The 23,068-nt window shown below is 52.9% G+C and overlaps 7 protein-coding genes across 7 annotated transcripts; 2 read left to right on the plus strand and 5 right to left on the minus strand.

Moving 5' to 3' along the window:
- Positions 1 to 435: 435 nt before the first annotated feature.
- BDZ83DRAFT_655447 (calcium-translocating P-type ATPase) lies at positions 436 to 3,835 on the minus strand (the record flags this gene model as incomplete). Its single annotated transcript, XM_060510798.1, has 2 exons — positions 436 to 1,299; positions 1,358 to 3,835. The coding sequence occupies 2 exons, from the start codon at positions 3,833 to 3,835 to the stop codon at positions 436 to 438; spliced, it is 3,342 nt and encodes a 1,113-aa protein (XP_060360753.1).
- Positions 3,836 to 7,702: 3,867 nt separating this feature from the next.
- BDZ83DRAFT_755901 (quinate permease) lies at positions 7,703 to 9,646 on the plus strand (the record flags this gene model as incomplete). Its single annotated transcript, XM_060514677.1, has 5 exons — positions 7,703 to 7,805; positions 7,865 to 8,671; positions 8,731 to 9,043; positions 9,114 to 9,334; positions 9,447 to 9,646. The coding sequence occupies 5 exons, from the start codon at positions 7,703 to 7,705 to the stop codon at positions 9,644 to 9,646; spliced, it is 1,644 nt and encodes a 547-aa protein (XP_060360754.1).
- Positions 9,647 to 10,794: 1,148 nt separating this feature from the next.
- On the minus strand, positions 10,795 to 13,837 carry BDZ83DRAFT_634350 (heterokaryon incompatibility protein-domain-containing protein). Its single transcript, XM_060509089.1, has 3 exons — positions 13,023 to 13,837; positions 11,522 to 12,964; positions 10,795 to 11,398 (listed from the first exon to the last, which is right to left on the minus strand). The coding sequence occupies exons 1-3, from the start codon at positions 13,736 to 13,738 to the stop codon at positions 11,020 to 11,022; spliced, it is 2,538 nt and encodes an 845-aa protein (XP_060360755.1). The 5' UTR covers positions 13,739 to 13,837; the 3' UTR covers positions 10,795 to 11,019.
- A 2,045-nt stretch (positions 13,838 to 15,882) lies between these two features.
- On the plus strand, positions 15,883 to 17,015 carry BDZ83DRAFT_587064 (uncharacterized protein; the record flags this gene model as incomplete). Its single annotated transcript, XM_060506003.1, has 4 exons — positions 15,883 to 16,008; positions 16,071 to 16,337; positions 16,407 to 16,761; positions 16,843 to 17,015. The coding sequence occupies 4 exons, from the start codon at positions 15,883 to 15,885 to the stop codon at positions 17,013 to 17,015; spliced, it is 921 nt and encodes a 306-aa protein (XP_060360756.1).
- A 26-nt stretch (positions 17,016 to 17,041) lies between these two features.
- BDZ83DRAFT_634353 (putative BYS1 domain protein) lies at positions 17,042 to 18,177 on the minus strand. The gene has a single exon (XM_060509090.1). The coding sequence runs from the start codon at positions 17,802 to 17,804 to the stop codon at positions 17,340 to 17,342; it is 465 nt and encodes a 154-aa protein (XP_060360757.1). The 5' UTR covers positions 17,805 to 18,177; the 3' UTR covers positions 17,042 to 17,339.
- A 1,255-nt stretch (positions 18,178 to 19,432) lies between these two features.
- Positions 19,433 to 20,261, minus strand: BDZ83DRAFT_722701 (uncharacterized protein; the record flags this gene model as incomplete). Its single annotated transcript, XM_060512496.1, has 2 exons — positions 19,433 to 19,909; positions 20,088 to 20,261. The coding sequence occupies 2 exons, from the start codon at positions 20,259 to 20,261 to the stop codon at positions 19,433 to 19,435; spliced, it is 651 nt and encodes a 216-aa protein (XP_060360758.1).
- A 927-nt stretch (positions 20,262 to 21,188) lies between these two features.
- On the minus strand, positions 21,189 to 23,068 carry BDZ83DRAFT_761104 (tannase and feruloyl esterase; the record flags this gene model as incomplete). Its single annotated transcript, XM_060515177.1, has 2 exons — positions 21,189 to 22,559; positions 22,641 to 23,068. 2 exons carry the CDS (start codon positions 23,066 to 23,068, stop codon positions 21,296 to 21,298), a joined length of 1,692 nt encoding a protein of 563 aa, XP_060360759.1. The 3' UTR covers positions 21,189 to 21,295.

Genomic DNA, 23,068 nt, shown 5'->3' on the forward strand with positions numbered 1-23,068 from the left:
CTCAATGTGAAAAGATTCTGTTGATTTCATCGCACTGGATACTGTTCCCGTATCTCGAAGCAAAGAACATATTCTATCGTATCATATCGTAACCAATAATGCAAGTATCGCTCTCTAATGCCGTAATGACAGGTTTTGCCCCTCCGTCCCAGTGTGCCGAACCATTCCACACGTGAATTTTGGTGCCCCGAGCCCCAAGAACGCCCCGTGAAACAAGACTAGATTGGTCTTTGGCGTATGTTGTAATACCCGCCGCCAGTGTTATATATACGTGCGCAAAACAGAATCCGGTCGTAGAATCGTGCCAAGGAAATAGAAACAAAAACAAAAAGCCGCACTAAATGGTATCGTAACTAGTAACATGTAACAGAGGAATGGAAGTATATGCAAATATAAGTGCCCGTGAAGGAGTGGATCATGAACAACGATGGTTGATCACTGAGCCTTCTCAACATCTCTGGTGTTTGTGTTCTCCTCCTGGGCGGAGATGACGATCTCAGGCGCAGCAACCTTTGCGTCGTCAGAGCCTGAGGAGACACCAGCATCCTCGGACGTGGCGTCGGACTCAGTGGTCTTCTTGCGACGGAAAGCGGCACCGACGGTAGTAAAGAATCTGCCAAGAGCACGGTAGACGATGACAACAGGTCTGCCGACGGTCTTTGCAATCTTCTCGAACCAGGGGTCGGGGAATAGACGGATGAGGACGGCCATGGGAAGGGAGACAGAAGCGAGGACAATAGAGACAGCCCAATGCTCGCCGCTGATGCCGCCGGGTGTGATGCGGAAGGCCTTGCCACCGACAAAGATAATAGCAACCTGGGCGCCAACCATGATGCAGTTGATGACGATGAAGAAGTAGTTGCGGTGCACGCCCTCAAAAATGTTGAACTTGTTGTCCAGGCGACGGTTGTTGAACTCGTTGAAGATTTGCATCCACACAAAGGTGTTAAAGATCATGGAGTCGAGCTCCAGCTGCTGGTCTTCGTTGTGAGCGTCGTAGCCAAAGATGGCGTTACCGGCGAAGTGGAGAATCAGGGTAGCGGTCAACTGGAAGATTGCCTGACCGATGATCATCTTCCACATGTTGATGGTGATGAGGGGCGCCTTCTTGCCTTGCGGCAGGCGGTCGAGAATCTTCTCGGTCGGGGGGTCCGTGGCGAGCGCAAGGGCGGCGAAGGTGTCCATGATGAGGTTGACCCACAAGAGCTGGACGGCGGTGAGAACGGATTCCATGTCAGGATCGGAGACGGCAGTGATGAAGGCGAGGAGAACAGCAGTGATGTTAACCGTGATTTGGAACTGGGCACATTCATGTTAGCTTCAATCGGTCGGAAAAGGGTTGTGCGGATCGGCAAACCTGAAGGAACTTCTGCACGGCGTCGTTCACTGCTCTTCCCCATTTCAGGGCCGTCACAATCGAGGTAAAGTTATCGTCCATCAAGACGATAGATGACGCCTCCTTGGCGACCTCAGTACCAGAAATACCCATAGAGAAACCGACATCAGCAGCCTTGAGCGCAGGCGCATCGTTAGTACCATCGCCAGTGACAGCGACGGTTTCACCGAGAGCCTTGAGACGTGTGACCAAGACGCGTTTATCCTCAGGCGAAGAGCGGGCAAGGACTTGCAGGCGTGGTAGCATCTCATTCATCTGCTCGACAGAAAGCTTCCTGAAGACAGGGCCCTCCATGATGAGACCGCCCTCCGTGAAGATGCCGCACTCGGTGGCAATGGCCTGGGCAGTGACAGCGTTATCGCCAGTAACCATGCGAACGTCAACACCAGCGTGCTTGGCCTTGCGGACAGCCTCGGGAACACCGGGGCGGACGGGGTCCTGGATACCAACAACACCGGCGAAGACGAGGTCGTGGAGGACGTCTCCCAGATCGACGTGTCCCTCGATGGTGGCGTTGACGCCGTGAGGAGGCCATTGAGGGAAGTCTTGGTAGATGAGGGCGATGGTGCGGAGAGACTGCTTGGCGTAGGCATCAATCGTCGCCTCGAGATTGAGGCGGTCAGACTGCTCCAGAGCCGAGATGGAGAGATCGTTGACGTTGATCTGTTGGCTGCAGTATCCGAGGAGAATTTCAGAAGCACCCTTGACTACAAGGCGGTACCCGTCATTACTGGAGAGCTTGATGACGGCACCCATGCACTTTTTGCTGGAGTCGAATGGCATCATTTGCGCAACCTCCTCGTTGGCACGAGTCTCGGCCAGTCCCTGCATCCCGAGGTGATCCTTTGCGAACTGGAGCAGGGCGGTCTCAGTCTTGGAACCAATGAAGGTGGCTTGGCCTTCCTCCTCACCCTCGAAAGCGGTTGAGTTAATTGCAACGGACTGGACGATGAGCTTCTTCGTAGCTGTAGGAAGTGACTGAGCAAACTCGACAGCGCTGATCGTCTTCTCGCCTTCAACCGACTTGGAGAAGCTGGCTGAGCCGAAAGTACCGGCAACAACAGTCATCTTGTTCGTGGTCAGGGTACCAGTCTTGTCGGAGCAAATCGTCGTGGCGTTACCCATCGTCTCGCATGCTCTCAGAATACGGACCAGGTTGTTCTCCTTCAACAGGCGGGTGGTAGCAAATGCCAAAGCCAATGTGACAGCCAGCGGAAGTCCTTCGGGGACAGCAACAACGATAATGGTGATGGCGACGATCAGGATATCCATGAAAGTGGAAGCCTTCTCGGCACCAGAGCTGTTGTTGGAGCCCAAGCCAGCCAGAAAGCGGATGAGGAGTACGACGAAAAGGAGAAGAGCAGCGCTGCTACCAAGCTTGGCGATAGCCATAGCGAGACCCTCGAGCTTCTTCTGCAAAGGCGTTGCCTCCATCTCGGTGCGAACCGACATCATAATCTTTCCGAAGCTAGAGTTGGTGCCGACGGACGTGCAGACAAAGGTACCGACACCCTCGAGAACCTTTGCGCCAGAGATGATAAAGGGGTCGAGGTCCTTGGTAGCATTTCCAGATTGCAGGGCGTTGTAGACGGCATCGCCGCCCGTCTTCTTGAGAGCGTCGGACTCGCCCGTCGCCGAGGACTCGTCGCACTTCAAATCATGGCCGCTGATGAAGATACCGTCCACCGGGACGAGATCACCGGGTTCGAGGTGGATGACATCGCCGACCAAGATCTCTGCGACGTTTAACATGTAAGACTTGCCGGATCGGATAACCTTGACCTCTCGGTCTTCCTTTTTGGCGTTAAGCTTGACAAAGGCTCGTTCTTTCTGCCAGTCATTCAAAGATCCAACCAAGGTAACGATAAGAATAGCAGCAATAATGGCTACTCCCTCAACCCAGTCAACCGGCTGACCCTCTTGGGGATCATGCTCGGCACCAAAAGTTTCGTAAAGGCCAAGGGCAAGCGAGATGGCGGCGGCGACTGTAAGCAAAATGATGACTTTGTCGTTGTACGCACCCCACATGAGTTTCCACAGGGGTGTCGCCTTCTTGGCAGGCAGGACATTTTTGCCGTAAACTCGGGTTCGGTCAGTGAAACCATTGGCATCGACGTGGTGTGTTGTGGCTGATGGCTGTGCACCGGATGTGGCGAAGGAGGGCTCCTGGTGGCCGGTGGCCTCCTGGAAGCTCACTCTACCGCCAACGCCCACCTCATCTTGGGATAGACCGGCTTTGACATTTGTCTGTAATCCTTTTTCGATACCGCGCAGGCCGCCGAGCGCGAAAAAAGCTGCCAAAGATTTCGGGTTGAGAAGTTTGTTGAGGTGCCCAGGGCTAAAAGCAAAAGGATTGTTATCGACGACGAAATCGCCTTCCGTGCCGGGATCGGGGTGAAGAGCTGTATCTGGATCTTCTGTCAAGGCGGTTGAATGCATACTTGTTGCAGCGCTGATTGCCGGAGTAAGAAACGGATTTGAGTGCGTCGATATGGGTGACGGTGTTATCGCGTCGTCATTGTCATTCCCGCGAGAATTGCGGGTGTCGACGCGCAACTGCGGTGGTGCGAGAGACGCCATTAGCACCGATGCAGAGTAGTCTTGAGTTGATGCTATGACTTTCTCATGAACGAGTGAGAATAATGTTGAGAAGAGAGTTCTAGGAAGAGAAAAGAGAAATTGTTTGCAACAAGAGTGAAGCTAGGTTGACGGGAGTTGGTGTAACCTCCGGCGACTTGAACAGTATTAAGAAGGCGGAAGGGAAACACACAGGCTGTACAACAAGGCTATGTCGGAGGCAACTTGCGTACGGAGCTGTCTTCGCGTTCCTTCCAGGTAGAGAGCCTCGAAGGCGAACCAAGAATTCCAAAACGCTGAGAGTGAAGACCTCCGTGAGCCTTGGCGTAACTGCGCCTTTAGCCCCGTCGAAGAAAGTTTCCGTTTCCTAAGTGTACACTGACGCCGTCAAGTCAGCCTGCGTGCCTGCTGTATGGTGACAACAGACGAGGCAGTGCAGAGAAGAGGGGTTCCGGGCGAGAGGCGATAGTCTACTTTCCGTCGGATGGCGTGTGGAGTTGTAGAGAGTAGTGCGGGATAATCAACCTTGAGTAGCTGTCATGTTTGAGCTGACCTTGAGAAGTCCTTACACAAGACGAGACTGATGATGAGGAAGAAGAGTTTTCAAGAGCGTTAGAGGTATAGGCTGATGTTGTCTGGAATCTTGGACCGGCGAGACTTGAGAGTGGCAGTGCAGAACGAGTGTTCACAACGACATGCCCTTCTTGGCAAGTCAAGAGGGTATGAAGTCAACCGAGACCCCACAGAGAAAGAATGGATTGGTCACAGAGAAGCCAAAATGATACGTGCATCAGAGGATGGGAGAAAAAGGCGCGCTTGATTCTGGACTATCACAGCAGGAAGCATATTCTGGTCTTGGCGGTCAAGTCACAGAACAAAAAGTCTTGCACGACGTGATCAAGAGGGGAAGGAGCCAAAAGAGAGGAGCCAGAGGAGTGCTCCGATGGAGAGATAGAATGACGTGCCGGGGGGGGGAATCTCTCATTTTGGGTGAGATTAGCAAAAGTAGCTGGTGCAAAGGGGAGCCAAAGGGTGAGAGGGAGGTAACCGCCCAAGGTCTGGGCATTGAGGCTGTGCAAGAGGGAAAAGTGCAAAAGGACCCGATGAGGGAATTAAATTGGAGCATCAAGAAGCGAGCTATGTTCAGTGGAAGAACGGCTTGAGACGGGGCCATCCTAGAACCGCTGTGCAACAACGAGATGGGAAACCAAACCAGGGGGCAGAATGGAGACTGACAGCGTGTAAATGGGTTCTTGGCAACATTGGCCATGCCAATGTTTGAACCTTGGCATTTTGTTGATGCAAGTGCCGGGACCTTATCGCGTTTGTCTATGATGTATTCCGAGGTATTCGTTTCCAATCTGGCCAGACTTTTTCCAGACGAGACCGAGGTTTGCAAGTATTGTTGGCCGTGAACGTCAGTAAACATGGCCATATACGGATACTGCGCCCGAGGCTCGAGTAGCGTGCACATCCTTCGAAGCCGCAACAGGTGCGGTCCAGTATCGTGCCATTCGGCCGCCCGGCGGGGTTGGCCACCATTAGATAGACGCCGTTGGCATCCGTGCTGGTTCCCGTGTCCGATCGGTGGCCGGCCGTAACCCAGATGGCGTATCGCTCTCGACCTCTTGATACTGCCAAGGGATTCAGACGCACGCAAGCGCTTGGGGAACGAACGCAATCGGGTGCTCGTCCTTTGAATTCCGGTAGGTCCGCTTCTCTCTCGCACTGGCAAAAAGAGCCATCAAACTGCTGTTGTAAAATGTCGATGGCTTCATCAACCAGCAAGACTCGAGGAGTGACCGACCGATGCAGGGCCGAAGGTATACAGCAGCGGCGAATGACCATTCGGTGTCAGCGGGACATAGTTGCCCGTGGAGAATGGTCGGAGAGGTTTCGGACTGGCAAAGTTTGATGACGGAATGGGTGCATGAATCGGGACATTGTCCGTCCATGGTCTCAGTCATATCCGGACTCTGTGCCACTGTCCCATACTCCGTATCCGTACAGAGTACTTGAGAATCGATACCTTGGGGGCTGCCAAAAGGAGATATTGAGAACGAGATCCATCAATATCATCCCGCGGTGGAGTTGTTGGTCCAAGTCTGGGCGGCCGGGTCAGCATTTCGAAGTGGAGTTTGAAGGCAGTGAGGGAGAATTGAAACGTGAAGCTTGAGGCGAATCAGTCGATGGGCAGCAACAATAAGCTAGCGATGATAAGCTCTTGGCTCAACCCACACGGAGTTGTGATATGAAATATGGAGATGGGGAAAGTTTAGGAGAGGACCGGAGCAACGATGTGGAGAAGGGGAACGGGAAGAGATTGATTGAGGAAAACAAAGTTTGTGAGATGAGAAAAAAGGAGTCACGGAGTGTGAACACCAAAAATGTGAAGACAATGTCAAAAAGACAAAAAGAGGAGCCAAGGAATGAGAAAGAAAAAATAAAAAGGGCGGTCGCGATGCACAGTCACAGTCGAATCAAGCTCGGAGTGGAGTCCCCGGGGTCGTGGGGGACCGCGCTAGTCAGCGCCAAGAGTGGCTGTGGCAGGCACGCTCCAAGGGTTCCATTGGTTCGCTTAGCTCAAGCCGAAGGAGGCAGTCCACATTGGTCCATATCAGGTAAGCAGCTGCAGGTAGGGATGGCACGCACCTACCTTCCCATGCAGCTGGTGGCAACTGCCTTTGCTCGCTCTTTCCTCTATGGAATTTCAGAGTTCTGGAACATCTTCGGGAATCCGCTGGGCTGGTTGACCAATGGATTTACAACATCTTCGATCCGTACCGCCAGATGTCCGTGGAATTCTCCAGGTCTCCACCGTCTGATCCAACTTGTCATCCTGCAACCTGCATCGATGCACACCACATGGCTTGCACCACATCACAGCAGAACAACCAGGAAGCTTCAATATCCATCCTGGTCTCATGAACAACCTCCCATATCCAAAGGCGTTTGGCCCAGTCCAAAACTCTTGGCCAGCTTCGCGCCAATGACCCAAGCGTCCAACGAACGCCTTGACTCGAGCATTTTCCAGAACTGATATGATCTAGCGCCGCGTTGAACACTTCCCGTTTCTGTTTAACGTATTTTTATCTCTCTGCATCCCGATATTAGCAATGTTTCAAGCATCAACTACCGTGGTTGCGGAAGAATGTCAAGTTCACCATCCCAGTCGCTGCATACCCAACGCGGGGAACGCGGGGAAGCTTGTCGTCTACCGAAAGAATCTTGGCCATGATCCCCTGAACAAGATGGCCTAGCTTCGACTGAATTGCATTCAACTTGTCCACCTGATCTCGAAAAGGTGTATCGCTCGAGGCACCATCATCAACATGGGTTTCCGCCAGTCTACAGGGCTGCTCAGTGAGATAGACTAGCGTCGCATTGATCCGTCAAGTCCTACAACGTAACGACGCCATGCAGACAAATATACCGCCATGTCGTATCTCATCCATAAAGGAGACATTATCGCCTTTGCGCATGTCAGTCAACGAATCTGCCTGGCTATCAAGGTCTTGAGCATCGATCGTGGCTGGAGTCATTGCCCTGTCCATTCGCGATTCCTCGCGTAGCTTACATTCGATTGTCGTCACGCTTTCTTGCCATTGTGGTCCCAGCACAGACGGCGGTTTGCAACATTTCGTTCAACCTGCCAAGACATTGGTAGTCCGGGGCTGACCTGAGGTCACTCGTTCTCGCCACGAGGCTGAGCAGTGAGTACTGAGCAAGATGGGGTTCAGTCTCCACGCAGATGGGACGAATGATCCCAGTGAAGTCCGCAATTGGCGCATTCACATGATAGCAATCATTGCCTCAATGAGTGCTATTGCCAGTAAGTTTCACTTCGCCCCCAAGCTCAACAGAGACGGGATCTAGACTAACACAGCCCAGTGGGTTACGACACCTCTGTCATAGGTGGCACCATGGCTCTGGATTCATTCCGCCGGGATTTCGACCTTGCGGATAGCTCGCCAACCGTCCGTGATACTCTCCAAGGCAACATTGTCTCCACGTTTCAGGCAGGGTGCTTCTTCGGCGCTCTGCTGATGTTCCCCTTGGCAGAATGGCTCGGCCGTAAGAGGGCAATTATGATCTCTGCTCTTGTCTTTCTGGTAGGCGGTACTCTCATGACAGCTTCCCACGGAGAGATTGGACTCCTGATTGCCGGAAGAGCCATCGCTGGCTTGGGCATTGGTGCCACGTCCCTAATTGTCCCTGTGTACATTTCGGAAATCAGCCCACCGTCCATCCGAGGCCGCCTCGTTGGTCTTTTTGAAATTGCATCACAGGGAGGAGGGATGTGCGGCTTCTGGATCAACTACGCGGTAGATCGCACAATCTCAGACTCGACACAAACGCAGTGGATTGTACCTCTCGCCTTGCAGCTGCTTCCCGGAGTCCTTTTGTTCTTTGGAATCTTCATTTGTCCCGAGTCGCCGAGATGGCTGGCGAAGAATGATAGATGGGAAGACGCCAAGAGAGTCTTGGTTCACATCCGTGAGCTACCAGCAGACCATGACTATGTCAGCACCGAGATCAGTGATATCAAGCGGCAGGTAGAAAACAGCAGCGCAAATTGCATGACAAAGTCCCAAATGTTCAAGCGCTTGTTCGAGAAAGGTTCTCGCAACCGCATCGGCATCGGTCTGCTTCTGATGGCCTGCCAGAATCTGACAGGCGTCAACATCATTACATACTGTGAGCAAAAGAACTTGTTCTTTTGACCCGGGTTCTCTTCCACTGACATAAAACAACAGACTCACCTCGCATCTTTGAGACTCTTGGCATCACAGGCACGAGCACCAAGCTTTTCGCGACGGGCTTCTACGGTATAGCCAAGACCCTCGGCATGGTCATCTTCACCGTCTGGCTCGCCGAAAAGGTCGGCCGGCGCAACGGTCTCATCTGGGGCGCCTTCGTTGGGTCCCTTCCAATGTGGTACATTGGTGGCTTCACGTTTCTTGCGGATCCTGCGGGCCAGGCGGCTGCTGGTAATACCGACCGAAATGCATGGGGGTATATCGCCATGGTTTGCGTGTATCTATACGGCTTGATCTACTGCGCCACATGGTGAGGCTCCTGTTGCTCGTTCATTGGTAGTCTGTGAATGAGGCATAATGAAGCCTAACCACTCCTACAGGCAAGGCATCACATGGCTGTACTGCAGCGAGGTATTCAGCCTAGACATTCGCATGCTCTGCGTCGCAATCACAACAGCAGATCAATGGTTGTGGAGCTTCATTGTCTCACGGACTACGCCTTACATGATTACGTCGCTCGGCTATGGGACTTACATGTTCTTCGGCGCTCTCATGATCCTGATGGGCGTGTGGGCTTTCTTCTTCGTACCGGAAACCAAAGGTAAATTTTGTTTCTACTATTCACTAGTTCTTATTGCTTCTAGAGTCCATTATCCTCAGCCTCCTTTTCCATCGTCGTTGTCATTGTGGCTGACGCAGGCGCCCCGTACTAGGTCTCACGCTGGAAGATATGGATCTACTCTTCATGAGGAGCATGCATACCACGGTCTGGACCGCTTTGCGAGAACGCAAGAGCGTCAAGGATGTCTTGGCGGATACTTCGCCCGCTGCTGTCTATGCGACTGGCTCGGAGGACAAGGAGATTCGGTTGGAATACGTGGATACTGTGGAAAACAAGTCAGTGGCAAGATGAGATGGCGAAAAGGAGATGTTCTGTGTCAGGAGGGTAGATGGATGGCCCAGATAGTTCCAAGGCGGCCTCTTTTGCAAAGATCTTGTTGAAGATTTTGTTACTTCCTTGATTCGTTCGACTGACTGCTCATTCATTCAAATGGCACTTACGACTCTGTGCGAGGGTACTTACTTTCGGTTTTGCCAAGCCCCGCTGTCGACATTTTTGCACTGCCCAGCGCGAAATGTGCACTGCCACCGGTAATGCTGCGGTGTGACGTAGTTTTGTAACTCTTGTCTTCGCAAAGAGGGAGTTAATCTCACCGTTTCGAGGTAGAAAATTCTGGCCGAGATGTGGTGTGTCTCGATTCTCCAGAGGTTGGTGGGATGCGCCAAGCCTTATCATAACGAGGCGCAGTTCACCGACTTGCAGTGCTTCAAGTGGTTGGGAGCCAAGCTTGCCGCTGATAGCTGCCACACTAAAATTCGAATAAATCGCGCTGTTTCTGCAGGCCAATTTACGAATTGGACCTCCTTTTCTGAGATTTTTCTTCGGCATAGCGGAAAATGTGTTGATCTAATAGACGCTTGTTTTTCTCAAGCTGCATACCTTACCGTGAAATGTGATTGGTTGCTCTAAGTCAACTTGGCGGCCCGACATCCAACCTCTCAACTTTAATCCGTGTGGAATAGCCCTGGCGAAAAGGGTGATATTAGCATCACTTCGATCAAACGGGCCGACGCTCGTTGAAACATATCCTCATGGCATTAGAGAGTCATTGGTCAGGCAGACTTAGCTTTTGATTCAAAGAGACAGGCACTCTTGCTGGCCGTGCCATCATGCCGGCCTGCATGAATACAACGCAGCTTACATGAGTTTTAAAATTGCACTTACTTCGGACCTGGAGCTTTCGTACGTTACATCGCCAATTGTAAAAAGTTAGCGTTCTCGGTGACGCCTATTCCCGGCGGGATTGATTTCCTTAGAGTCCGGCCCCGGAGTCAAGGGACCTTGTTCAATACCCCGTCTGTCCGATCGAAACGATCGGCTAACACAGCCTCCGCCCAGCTACGCGGGACCGGAGATTACTGCTGACCTTACTTACGACTGCGGGAACGAGAACGAGGATGTTACAGACTGTGCCGTAGTATGTCTCATGGATGATGATAGTGGCACAGGATTTCGACAAAAGTCTTTGTCTGTGGATTGATTACGTTCGGCTCTGAATCGATGCTCTCAGAGTGTCGATGCTGCTGCTACAGTCGCCCCATTCAGTCTGTGACCCTGTCCAGTTACGATTAGTCCATGACACTGGGAGACAAAGTAGCTGGAGCCAATTTCGTGTCTATTGTTTTGACATTCTTTCGACACTGAATTTACCTCTCGGGCTTGCCTTAGATGATCGTAACTGTCTCATTAACTGAGCTGCTGAAGAGCGCTTTGGCAACACCAACATCATTCCTACCCCAGACATCAAAGCAACCCAGTCTCTCATACTTGCCCTTCTCCAGATCCGACTCCTTTAGGACCAAGAACGTCGTGAAGCGAGGGTATTCCGTGTCTTCCACAAAGGCTTCCACTAGTTCGCCCGGTAGCTCGCATGCCGGTGAGCCGGCCGCAACACCTGTATCTTCCTCACTCGCCTCAGCAATCCCCCTCTCGGCCGGCATATTCCACGACATCTTCACCGGATTGCTCAAGCCACCAACCGTTCCATAACCTCCCTTCTCCGGAACGAAATTCCTCGTCCCCAAAAGTAACACCACAACCTCGGTGAGATCAGATCCCCATCTCTGCAGCAAGCCAGGAGGGTCATCGGGAGCGAACTCGATAAAGACATCATATGGCTCAGCAAGGCTCAAAAAGCACATCTCTCTGACATCGCCGCCCTCATAGATGCCCTGCGTGATGCTCAGCCGCAGGCCATGAACCAGCCGGCCCTCGAGCGTAACAAATCCGGACGAGACCTGGCCCGTCGGCTCGTTGGCGTTAACGGGCACGACGTTGGCTTCAACGACGTTTACGTAGGGGATGAAAGGCGTCAATGGGCGGCAGTAGAGATAGGACATGGGGCCGCGGAGGTGCGCCCAGCTCCATGTGGGAGCGACATACCCGCCGGACTGGTGCCAGTCTTCGAGGCGGTTACGGTGGGCGAGGATCTTTTCCCAGGCTTCGCTGTCCACGTCTCTATCTACGCCGATGTTCAGAATTCGCCGGTGGTTCGTGGCTTTCAGGAACCCTTCCAAGTCGCCCGGCGTCGGTGGCTTCCATGCGAGCCCCTCCACCAAATCGTTCCGCCAGAGTCCGGCCAGGTACTCGTCTTTGATGTCGGTGTCTTTGCCGACAAGGTCCTGCATGACGCGCTGGAACTTCTCGACGAGACCTCGGAGAGCTGGCATCTTATCTGTCTCGTACGCGAGAGACCGTTTGGCGTACTCGCGTACTATATGTCGCCAGTGCTCGTACAGCCCTTCTCGGGTGGTGATGCCGCTGGGTGCCAGTTCTCGCGTTGACATGGCGGATTCGCGGCGGCATTCGCACTCAGTGAGGGTGTTGCATTCCCAAACCATTTCTTCGCTAGTGAAGTGCAGGACTCGAGGGCTCATTAGACGTTCCTGCATTGTCCATCCGCGTTGATCAATGGGCTGGGTCATGTCTGATGCCCGGCCAGACAGGGACGCGTGGCTCGGGCGCTTGATGTAGACCAGATCGTCGGCTCCAGGGTCGTAGTATGTCTTGTAGTCGAGCGCAGAGAGAGTTTGGTTCGACTGGAAGAGACCCTGAGTAGCTGAATTGCTGCCATCGGCGCTGAGTGTGAGTGTTGCTCCAGAATATACCGCGCACATGAGAGCCGCTTCGTGAGCCCAGTCCTCTACGGAATCCTGAACGATACAGAGCCGATCGACCCACAGATAGTCCAATCCCAACGTCCTTGCTGCATGAACTGCGTCTCTAATCGTCTCTGGAAGGCCGTTGATTGGAATGCCAAAGTTCTGATGATCGCGGTAGTTATCTTTGATAGTGATGAGGCCTGGTCGGCCTGGGCCCCAACAGTAGCTCAGCGCAGCGTAACTGCCTTCAATGCCCATTGTCTCTTTCAGATAAACGCGCGAGAAATCTTGACCTTGCAACACTAAGACACGAGACGGTAGGATATGCGGTGGGGTTCCTGCACACTTAGAATGTCTCTTGCAGCAGTTGTCGAGCCATGATTTCGCAAGCTGAAGGGCTTCGCTGGATCCTGAGCTCGGTAACACTTTGCAGACTCCAACCTGCCAAGTTCTTCTATCTTCTTCCTCTGAAGTGATTTCGCTAACAGGCATCTCGTGAGACCAAGCTGTGTGAGAGAGAGAGGTCAGCACATTGAACTCTCAGCGCGAAAACGGACTTCCTACAGACGGAAGGGCCCACGAGCATCTCCTTTTCCATGTCCGCGGCATTCTGTCCCCTCCTGACATACTTTTCCCCGCGCATCTCAAACTCTTCTTCAGTCGCGAGATCAGAAACAACAGAGATGTTCAACCAATCCCGCCACTGCTTCCTGATCCGAATTTGAACTTCCTTATCATCGTCAGGGGGCCACTTGAGGCCCTCTGGGGGAGACTGGGCCAGCAATCTCCACAGGAAAGTACAGAATCCACAGCTTCTAGTCTCCGCGACTTCCTTGAATGTACCGCCCTTTACTAAGAACTCCTTGTAAGGCCCACGGTGCATGTCAGCCGGCTTGACCTCGAGTCGTTCGACATCTTCGCATACGGAGCATGCGGTAGGCTGCACTTGCACCAGTCGATGCGCGGGGTCGTGGTCGATTCCTTGACCGGGAACGACTACGCAAGTCGAACAAACGTCTGCCTGCGTTGTCTCACAGTCTAGACACCAATAGCGAAGGCCTGAGATTAACTTGTAGTCGTCTGGATCGTTGCGTAGCTTTTCGCACCTGTCGCAAGTTGCGTCGCTGTGAATTGGCGGTTCAAGGGCAATGCGATTGCGGAGGGAATCTTGAAACTCATGTAAAGGATTTGCGCATTTGACATTGAATCCGGACAGTTTCAGAATGGCTCTCTCACGGAGAGGTAAGTTGTGTCGGGCCTTTATCCAGTGTAGGAGTGACATGACTAAGTTGTGTCGTCTTGAGCAGTCAGAGACTGGATCCAAGTTGAGACCTGAGATAACAATAATGATAGTTGGCCTGCCCTTTGTTCAAGATATGCGACTTGCGTGTTGATTGCAGACAGTATGCATTTCGCGCCTCAGCCTCACATGCAATTTAGGCTCCCATATTGGAGTCCTTCACTCTGACTGGACGGCAACGTGGGCCAGGCAGGGGCTTGTGTGGAAAATATCACCATTGCGACGCTAGGCTGACATTGGATCTTGTGCTCTGCACCAGGCAGATGCTGCTATTGGCGAGAGGGGTTTAATCGATGTTCACCGTATTCACCCAAAATCCCGCGAAGGTGCTCAATGTGATGAGAGCTCCAACAGAAGTAAACACTGATACAACCACCTACTTTGATCATATGCACTAGCTTCTGTAATCCACAAGCGCCATCGACATTTACGCTGAAGGTCCCTGTGTGTTTGGTGTTAGTCGATGCAGCAGAAACATCGACGCTGCTCAGAGTAGTCGGCGCTGTTTCTTTCAGACCTCATATTGCTTATGAGCTTTAAGGTGCGTCTAACTTGTTGCGTACTGGTTTCCGATGCTTCGAACTCCCGGATATGCTTCTTACTATACCTAGCAAGAACAGATTTAAAGGTAGAACGCGAGGCTTTTCCATCGCTCAGCATGGTCATTTTACGTGATGCTTCCGGCTTACGGATATCTGTCTTTGTGATTCACTGCTACTGCCTTGATAAAGTTTTCTTAATCATAATATCATCTTTGAAATTCGATTTGGACACAGAGAGGTCTTCGAAAGGGGGCTCAGGTATTGAGCGTATGGATGTGGGTGCCTCCGTAACGTAAGTATGAGAGTAAGTCGAGTCCTTAGTTTGCCCTATTAAGCCACATTCCGCGAGGGAAATACCGGTCCATAAATAGATGTGGAGTGTCAATAGACTAGCTGCTGCAGGGTGAACAAGGCTCAACACTAGACAGAGACAGACTCGATCTTTTCATCCAAGCTACCTCATCTAATGTCATCCTGACCGAGGTATACTTATCTAGAGCTCATCACATTAGAGTCTATCGATCCCAAACACTTGAATGATTTGCTACCGCACCACTGGAAAGTTTATGCTTGGTGGCAGGGAATGCCGGAATGGGGAAGTTTTGGACGAGGTACATGTATATTCCTTCCACCGGGCATTTGTTGTTGAGGAGAATGTAATGAAAGAGGAGAGAATATTGCCCTGCTACTGGCTTCATTCCTGTTAAAGACTGCTCAAGGCAGATGTTGCGGACGTCTGTTTAGATCCTGTGCCGTAGAAGTCGCATTCGGTTAGGCTGACACTGCCAATGGGATGGTAATGTTGGAGCTTTCCGGATTACAACATGAAACGCCTAGGACGCCATATCTTGTAACGATGCCACGAATGACTACAAGACTTCACATTTTGATGAGCAAAGTGGCTATGCTGCAACATTGCAGAATCGGAAGTGAGCATGAAAAAGAGAGCCACAATGAACAGTGGTGAGCGACCTAAAATGAATTCTCGTCGGTAAAGACGGATGAACCCCTACGTCTGAAAGAAGAGTCAAACGTGCAGAGCTGACGTTGGGTTTGGACTTCATCTGAACTTATTAATACTCGATTGTATCATTGGTTTGACGCTAAACTCTGTTCTAGACCAGGCCTAGTAGATCCTAAAGCTTGTTTTAAAAGTCCCCCGCAAAGCGCCCTGCGGAGGCGGGCCCTGTACTCCCAGCCTGGAGTACCTACCGAAGGCCTGGTCCTCCTACATTAGAGTGTTGCCACAGCGTCGATCTCGGTTCTCTTGCTCGGAAATCGAGGTGGTCTCGGCAGCTCGGCCGACAGGTTGCCTCGACTTATTGGCATTCACGAGATCATGGACGCGAGTAAAGCTTCATGATGTTGCGTTTTCAGTCTAGCTCACGGGGTTCGGGTGTGGTTTCGGTTGATTGACCCCTGGACAGGGGACGAACTGGTTTGTTCATGAGTCTCTTTTCGACTTTTAGTTGAGGAGGTATATTATCATGTTCGGGCTGGCCATCAAATCTTATTTCTTTGTACCAATCAGCTTTTTGATATTACCGTAGATCCGTCTCTCAATATCAATCTTTCAGCAAGTCAATGTGTCGGGTCTCCTTCCACGCGAGGCTCTTCGGGCCGTGGCTCGCCGCCGCTGCGGTCCTCGTTCTCGGCCAGGACGCAGCAGATAAGGCAAAGTTTGGTGACCCTATCAACGTTCTCGGCAGTGTAAGTGCCCTATCACAGTCCAAAAGTTGATCTTTCCATATGCTAAAGACAACGCCCATCAGATGGAAAGAACCGACCAGGACTTCCAAGACGGCTTAGCGCTAGACCTCTTCTCACCCAAGAACCGCACACTGGTCGTCCAACAGAACCTCACCCCGCTGCCGGGCAACTTCGTGACAGGTACCACGGGCGGTCCCTTCATGGCTCTCCAGAACTACTCGTACGTCATCAGCCTCAACGAGACGGCAAACGACCTCATCGCCAAGATCGAGATCCCCTACGACCCGACGGCTCTCGCCACGATCGGTATACAAGAGAGCAACACCTACGTCGGCACTCTAGCCGGAGACAAACGAAGCTGGATCGTCAATGACGCGACGCGCAATGTGCACAGAGAGGAAAACAATACTCGGATCATCAAGATGGCGTCGCTACAGGGCGAGTATATCCTGCTCGGGCGGAAGACTGAGGATACTGCCAACGAGTTTGTCCAGTACGGCCAAGGGGCTACGAGAACGGTCAACGTTACGGCGGGGAACCGACAGGAAGCTGAGTTTATCGACGGCTTGAGGCTGAGCGTTATTCCGAGTACCGACATGGGCATCAACATTGATATCGTAAATGGGATATCACCGCAGGCTGTTCCGCCGGGGTTGGTGCCGGTTAACAGCTTTGCTTGGGTCGTCAATTCGAGTTCCCCTGGCGCGCCTATGCTCGCGGATATGAAGTTTCCGTGTAAGTGCTCTTGCATAAGTGTCATCAGTCGTGCATAATATACCCTTGAACTGACACCCTGGCATCTAGTTAATCCTTCTATGCTTTCCGCCGTTCGAGGATTTGTCCAGCCAGCCCCAGTCAGAGTTGCGAAGAAAGCACTTGGGACTACCAGCGAAGTACTCTTTCAGCTCATGGCCGGAGAGATTATTGGAATCTTGCCAGACAACTCGGTTACCATCCCCAATGTTACACAAGTAGACGGGCAGTATGTGTTGCTCATGGTATCATAGGTTCAATTCACTAGTAGATAGTATATACCTTGCTACATTTCAGTCACAATGACATGAGTGTTTACCACTTGCGTAGCCATTGGATGTCTTTGAACGTACTACCTGGCTTGAAGACGAAGTTTGAAGATAGTCGATGCCGTGTAAGCCGTAGCCATTTGTATCCAAATATCAAAAGGATGTGGAAAGGATGCTGGTAAAATATTAAACATTGAAACTATATAGGCATGTAATCATACTCTCCTCGCCCTCAAGTTCAGCCCCTTCATCAACACCACCTGCAACCACCCTCTCCTCACCCTGCCGATCCCATCTCAACCAACCCCCCTAAGCACAAAGCGTTAAAACAACATCCTGATCCGCCGTACAGACCTTAACCTGACTTCCTCCAGGACTAACCCCACCCTCCCACACAATAGCAGGACAACTCGCAACCCGACTCGCAACAACAATTTTGCTCCCCTTAAACCCGTCCCCGAACACGGTGCTCAAATCATACCACACGCCGCTGCCGTCCAGGTTATACGCGTACACGAGCTGCGGCGCGCCCGTGTACAGGCCGTCGCGCGCGCGGGTGACTTTGAGGGCCCGGCCGCCGGTGGTCGGGTCCCGGGTGAAGGTCTCGCTGTAGGAGCCGCCCTTTGCAGCCAGGGGTCCCGCGGCGCGGACGTCGCCGCCGACGGACCAGACGGAGACTTCGGTTGCGCAGTTGTTTACGACTGTTGCTTTGCCGAGGGCTAAGGTTTGGGTTGCGGCGGCGAGGAGGGGGATGAGTAAGGTGTTGAAATGCATTTTTGGAGGTTGAGGGCTTGTGTGCTCAAGTGGGACTTTGGTAGATTCTGGAGGCCTAAGGATTGTCTCTGGATTTGGAGCTTCGTGGTCTAAATGAATTGTGTTTATGTTATCGAAATGAAGTTAAGGCTGATGCTATTCAAGAAGTTTGATGCAAGAGTCTATCTATGACTTATATATCCTGCCGGTGACCGCCTTTTCGCAAGTTCCAAGTAAGGTCATGCTATGTTGTCATGAAAAGCTCAAGGGTCTCAGCTGCCGGGCGACGGCACAGAGACTAAAATCCTAGATACGAGCGTCGATCAGATTGAAATGTCACGATATTTCCCAAATGAGCATTCATGGCACCTCGATTATCTGAGAGCCTCTGCCCTGCAACCTCTGCCAGGAAGGAACTTGTGACTAAAGATCATCCCACCCTACATGAAATAGACTTAACCTCCAAGACAAGCCCCAAAGTACACGAACCGATGTGACCATGCCACGATGTTAACAGACGAACACGAACTTGCTGCTCGGCGAAATAGATTGACTGAGGTCACTCCGCCCCTCAATCGGGAACTTTGGGGGTTGATGGTCAGGAGGTTCAAGACACACATTTTAAGCATGGTGAATACGAGCTTTTCCCCTCCAGAAATGTTGCCTGGCAAGCTGCATGCAACATCGGTTATGGAGCCTATTCAACCAGTCATATCGCTGGTAGTTTCCGGGGGAACATGGCACGAACAGAAAGTTGGGGGAAACGGCCAGTGGGCTGACATGAACCGCTGTGTTTTGCTTGGATTTTGGAGGAGTGACCTCCTGAGTGATCTGCCGTGTGGGTTCGTTTACCTTTCCCCGCATCTTCCCCCTCGGCGCGGCTCATCGGAGACATTATGCTGTTGGCTGTGGAGCTGAGCTGTCGCCGCCGCCGCCGCCGCATAGCTTCACCCCGGCTCATCCGCGACCTGCCGCAGACTAGGCAGATTGAGGTACAGGACGACGAGAGGAGCGGGGGAGGGAGCTAGCTTCAGGCGGGAGGGGCATTCCTGTCTTTGTCTGTCAAAATAGCATCCCTCAGCTGCGTCGCTGTGTGTCGAATGCGGATGAGCCAAAGTCAGACACGGGTTAGCCCTTGCTTCCGCCTAGCTGTCAACGGGGGATGATCTGTTGAGAAGAGACGATGCCGCCTGAGCCTCAACGAGACATGGGAACCGTCTCCTGGTTTTCAGCCACATTACCCACCTTTCCGGGTAACGTTGCGACGTGGAAATGGCAAAGGTAGCTGATCATAGCGAGGTAATAAAGGGCAAAATTGATTTGATTCTTTAGTCGGGTATATTTCATAATCCACCTGTCCGTTGCGCCAAACACCAGCCGAAATAAGGTCTCCCAATAGAATAGAGAAAAAAAAAAAAAGAAAACCCCCAAAAAGTAGTCCATATCCATCTCATCGTGTTGGGTATCAATGCCTAAAAGCAGCTTCCAACGCCTTGCAGTCGTCTCGTAATTTCATTTTTCAGAACCGATGAAAGATTGCTCCTTCTGCCCCATATATCCGTCAACGTAGCTTAGTGTAAATAGTGAGGAAAGGAATAAAAAGAAGAAGAATAAGAAGGGAAATTATAAGGAAAAGATGTATAGGAAAGTTAGCGAGATCCAAAGGTGGGCATCGTCGATTCCTCTTTCTTGCGTTCGCGTTTGGCGTAAATCAGTCCGCACACATTACAGAGCGTACTGGGACCATCGGGACCAGGCCGCCATTCCGGGGTATCGACGCGGTGACATTTGTGGCACGAGAAATCAATCGTCTTCCGGCGATGCCTACGACCCGGGGGACTGCCGCTGTTCCCGGCGTGGCTCCTGGCCGCGACGAGCTGTTGCTGCTCACTACTGCCCTCGCCCCCCGACTTGCGCTTGTGAGCGTTGGGGTCTTCCCTTTGAAGGGTCCTGATCTCGTGTATGTCGCGGGCGATGCTGTGCGATAATCTTGACATGGCGCGCAAGTCGTCCTCGGTGGGTAAGGCGTGATCGTTGGAGGCATCATAGCCTCCTTCAGGGCTGGCAGCATTGTAGGCGGGGAATCTGCCGGTTAGGCGAAGTAACTGCTGGGCACCATGGCGGATCTAAGGGATCGAGATGTCAGAGAGAGCAATTACTACATTGACACGACGAGCGCGAGGTTGCCCACGACATGATGAAGTTGGGTATGTTCCGATAGAGACGACGGGTGGGCCCGATAAGGCCTCCCGATAAGGGACGGATGTGAAGGGGAGAGGGGGGCACAAGGTAAAATAGACTCACGCGTTGATGACTCTCGCCCTGACGAAGATGATTCCAAGATACCCTATTGGGAGACCCGAGTTCGTCTTGGCCATCACTGCCGGTACTTACAGCAGTCGGGCCATGGGCGCCAGCGGGCGACGACCCTGATTTCGGGGTAGAGGCGGATCGTGGGTTGGAGGGGCCGGAAGGCATCAATCGGAGCGGTGGCCCAAGGGCCGGCTAAGCACGGAGGGAACGCACCCGGCAGAGAGGGGCCGATATGCCCACCCGAAGAAGAGATGGAATAACAGACAAGGCCTGAAACCGAGGCCGAACGAATCGAATAAGCCCGGGGGTCTAGGCCCGGAGCGATCGGAGCAGGTCCGCAGACGCAAAGGTCATGGAGCTGGACGGTGCGGTGCGACAGGCAGCAGTAGCGGCAGCGGCAGCGGCAGCGGCAGCGTCGGGGACCACACAGCCAGCAGGGCAAATGGTGCGAGTGTTGGTTGTGTGTGGTGGTTTGTCCAGGATGTCGAAGAGGGCCGATAGATCGGTGGTGTTGAGGCTCGATCTTCGGACATGGAGCGAGGAATGGGGATCGAGAGCGATCGAAAGGAGGGTGGTTTAAGAGGGAAAGTTGGCGTCGGGCCCTTTGTGAGAGGTGGCGAATGTTTTTGCGGCCTTTTGCGGCTTTGCCCATGGGAATTTGCTAACAAGGGGAAAAGCAGAGGCGGCAAAAGATGCTAAAGTCAGCAGAGAGGGGCCAAGGGGTGGGCCAGTAGCACGAGTAGTACGGGAGACGGGGGGCAATGGGGGGACCACCACTGGCGGGGGATTGGACCCTGAAAACTGGGAAATTCGGGTTTTGGGACGCCGACGGTCCAGCGGACCCACCTCGGTTCGCCGTGATGGAGTTACGTTTTTCTGCGGGTGTCGGGGTCCTTCGTGATGTTCTTATGTAAGCAGCACAAGATGAGATAAGCGTTGTTCTGAGCGGGCCATTTCCTCCGGAGACGTACACAGTACCTCCGAGGTGCTTCTCCACCATTGGTGGACCACACTCCGGAAGAACCCTCCGGAAGCAAATTTCCAGCTCCCGTCCGGCAACATCATAGTTCTATCAGGTCATTCATCTCCATGGTCTCATTCCGCGAAATTACTGTTATTCTTTTTCTCTACCGATAGGATGCTATTCAAATTATTACACTAGACCAGATTACCTTTTACCATCATGCATGGCATCAACACTACAACTCGTCCCTGTTCCATTCAGGAGTGTCTGACTTCGGGCAACTGGCTGATTGCTTCTCGCAGATCCACGAGTCCTTCTTATTCGCGTCGCCACCAACATACTTCACTGTCGCAGGATACGCGCATAATGGCCTCGTCGGCGCCGCGCTGTCGTTCCCCCCGCTCAGCTTAAACCCATCCATCACCGCCGGCGTCTTCCCCTCTTCGACCCAAGCTCGCAGCGTCTCCAACCCTTTCAGCGGGTAAAACGTTCCATTCAGCCCATAGCAGTGGTACACTCCTGGCGCCTCAAAGTGGCGATAATACCCATCCGCCGCCGTGTCCACCGCCAACACCCGGTCGTAATAGTCTCTCGATGTGCGCATCGTTACACACTCGTCGGCCAGCCCGTGCCAGCTAATCATCTTGCGCCCAAGTCTCTTAAACTCAGACAAGTCTGGATTATTGGCCCCGATAATGCTGTCAAACTCCCGTCTGCTGGTCTTATATGCCGCCTCGAGATCGGCAAACGCCATACCGCTCACGTCGTAGCTCGGGTCCTTGTGCACGAGGTTGCGGATCCATTCCACCGACATCTGGAATGGCCGACCGACGCAGGGCGCGTTCGGTACACTGCAGTTTGTGTTACCGAGCCCGAAGCGGCCAGTAAAGGGTGCGCCAACTGGATACCCCTTTGGCAGCCAAAGCGGTTTCCCGTCCGCGCCGTGCGGGCCCCGCCAGATCTCCCGCGCCACATCGGCAGCCTCCGCCGACATGACCATCTTCATGTTCCCGCAGTCAAGCTCCTTGCCAACCACGCTCGTCGGGTCGAACAGGCAATTATCCGGGTCTGCAATGATGTTGTCCTTCACGCCGTCAAGCTCGTCGCACGCATCGACGGCGAATTGCGTCATGAGAATCAGCTCGCAGATGTGCGGGTACACACCCTTTTGGTTCATCACGAACTGAGGCCAGTACGTGCTGATGATGAGACTAGGTTGGTTCACGGCCGGCGCGCCCGAGAGGATGCCATCGTAGTCGCCTGGATACCGCTGCGCTTCGATGATGCCCTGCCGGCCGCCTGTCGAGCACCCGCTCCAGTACGAGTACTCTGGCGTCCGAGAGTAGTACTGCGCTACAATTGACTTTGCGATGATGGTCATGTCGTGCACCGAAACGTGGGCGTAATTTACGAGCAATCGCTCGTTGACAGTGCCATCCTTATTCAGCGCCCAAGGCGCCTCTTCCCACGTTGTATGATCGTGCCCGGCGTCCGTTGAACTTGCTATCACGCGGTCAGCTCATTTCGCTTACACGTCTTCAAACCAGCAACAAAGACGGAAAGAATCAATGATTGAAAACGTACTCGCATATCCCTGCGCCAGCGTCGCAACGACTTTTTCGCTCCCAAATTGCCCGGCCGAGTACCCTCCTCCTCCGACGCCCACGAACCGTCCGTTCCACGCCTCAGCAGATGGAAGCCATATCTGTACCTGCGTCACGTCGTCGAAGCCCGTGTGGACGTACTTGACCGTCACGTTGCAGAAGCTGACACCCGTCGACGGGATGGCTGCGCGACCCTCTGGTGTCAATGGGTTGAATGTCAGGTCTCTGACCTCGGCCGCCGTTACGCCCACGAGGTCTGCGCCCTCGAGCTCCGTGGGGAATACAAAGCTCTTGGGGGAGCACGGCTTCGCGGCCGTGTTGCTTGATGTTGTTGTGTCGCTTCGGGCTGGCGTTACCCAGTCTGCTAGGCGCAGTAGCGTTAGAAAGGTTGAAAAGCTCCTCAT

The sequence above is a fragment of the Colletotrichum acutatum genome (assembly GCF_030867785.1).
Source record: "Colletotrichum acutatum strain CBS 112980 chromosome Unknown BDZ83scaffold_111, whole genome shotgun sequence".
In the NCBI taxonomy this organism is placed as follows: Eukaryota; Fungi; Ascomycota; class Sordariomycetes; order Glomerellales; family Glomerellaceae; genus Colletotrichum; species Colletotrichum acutatum.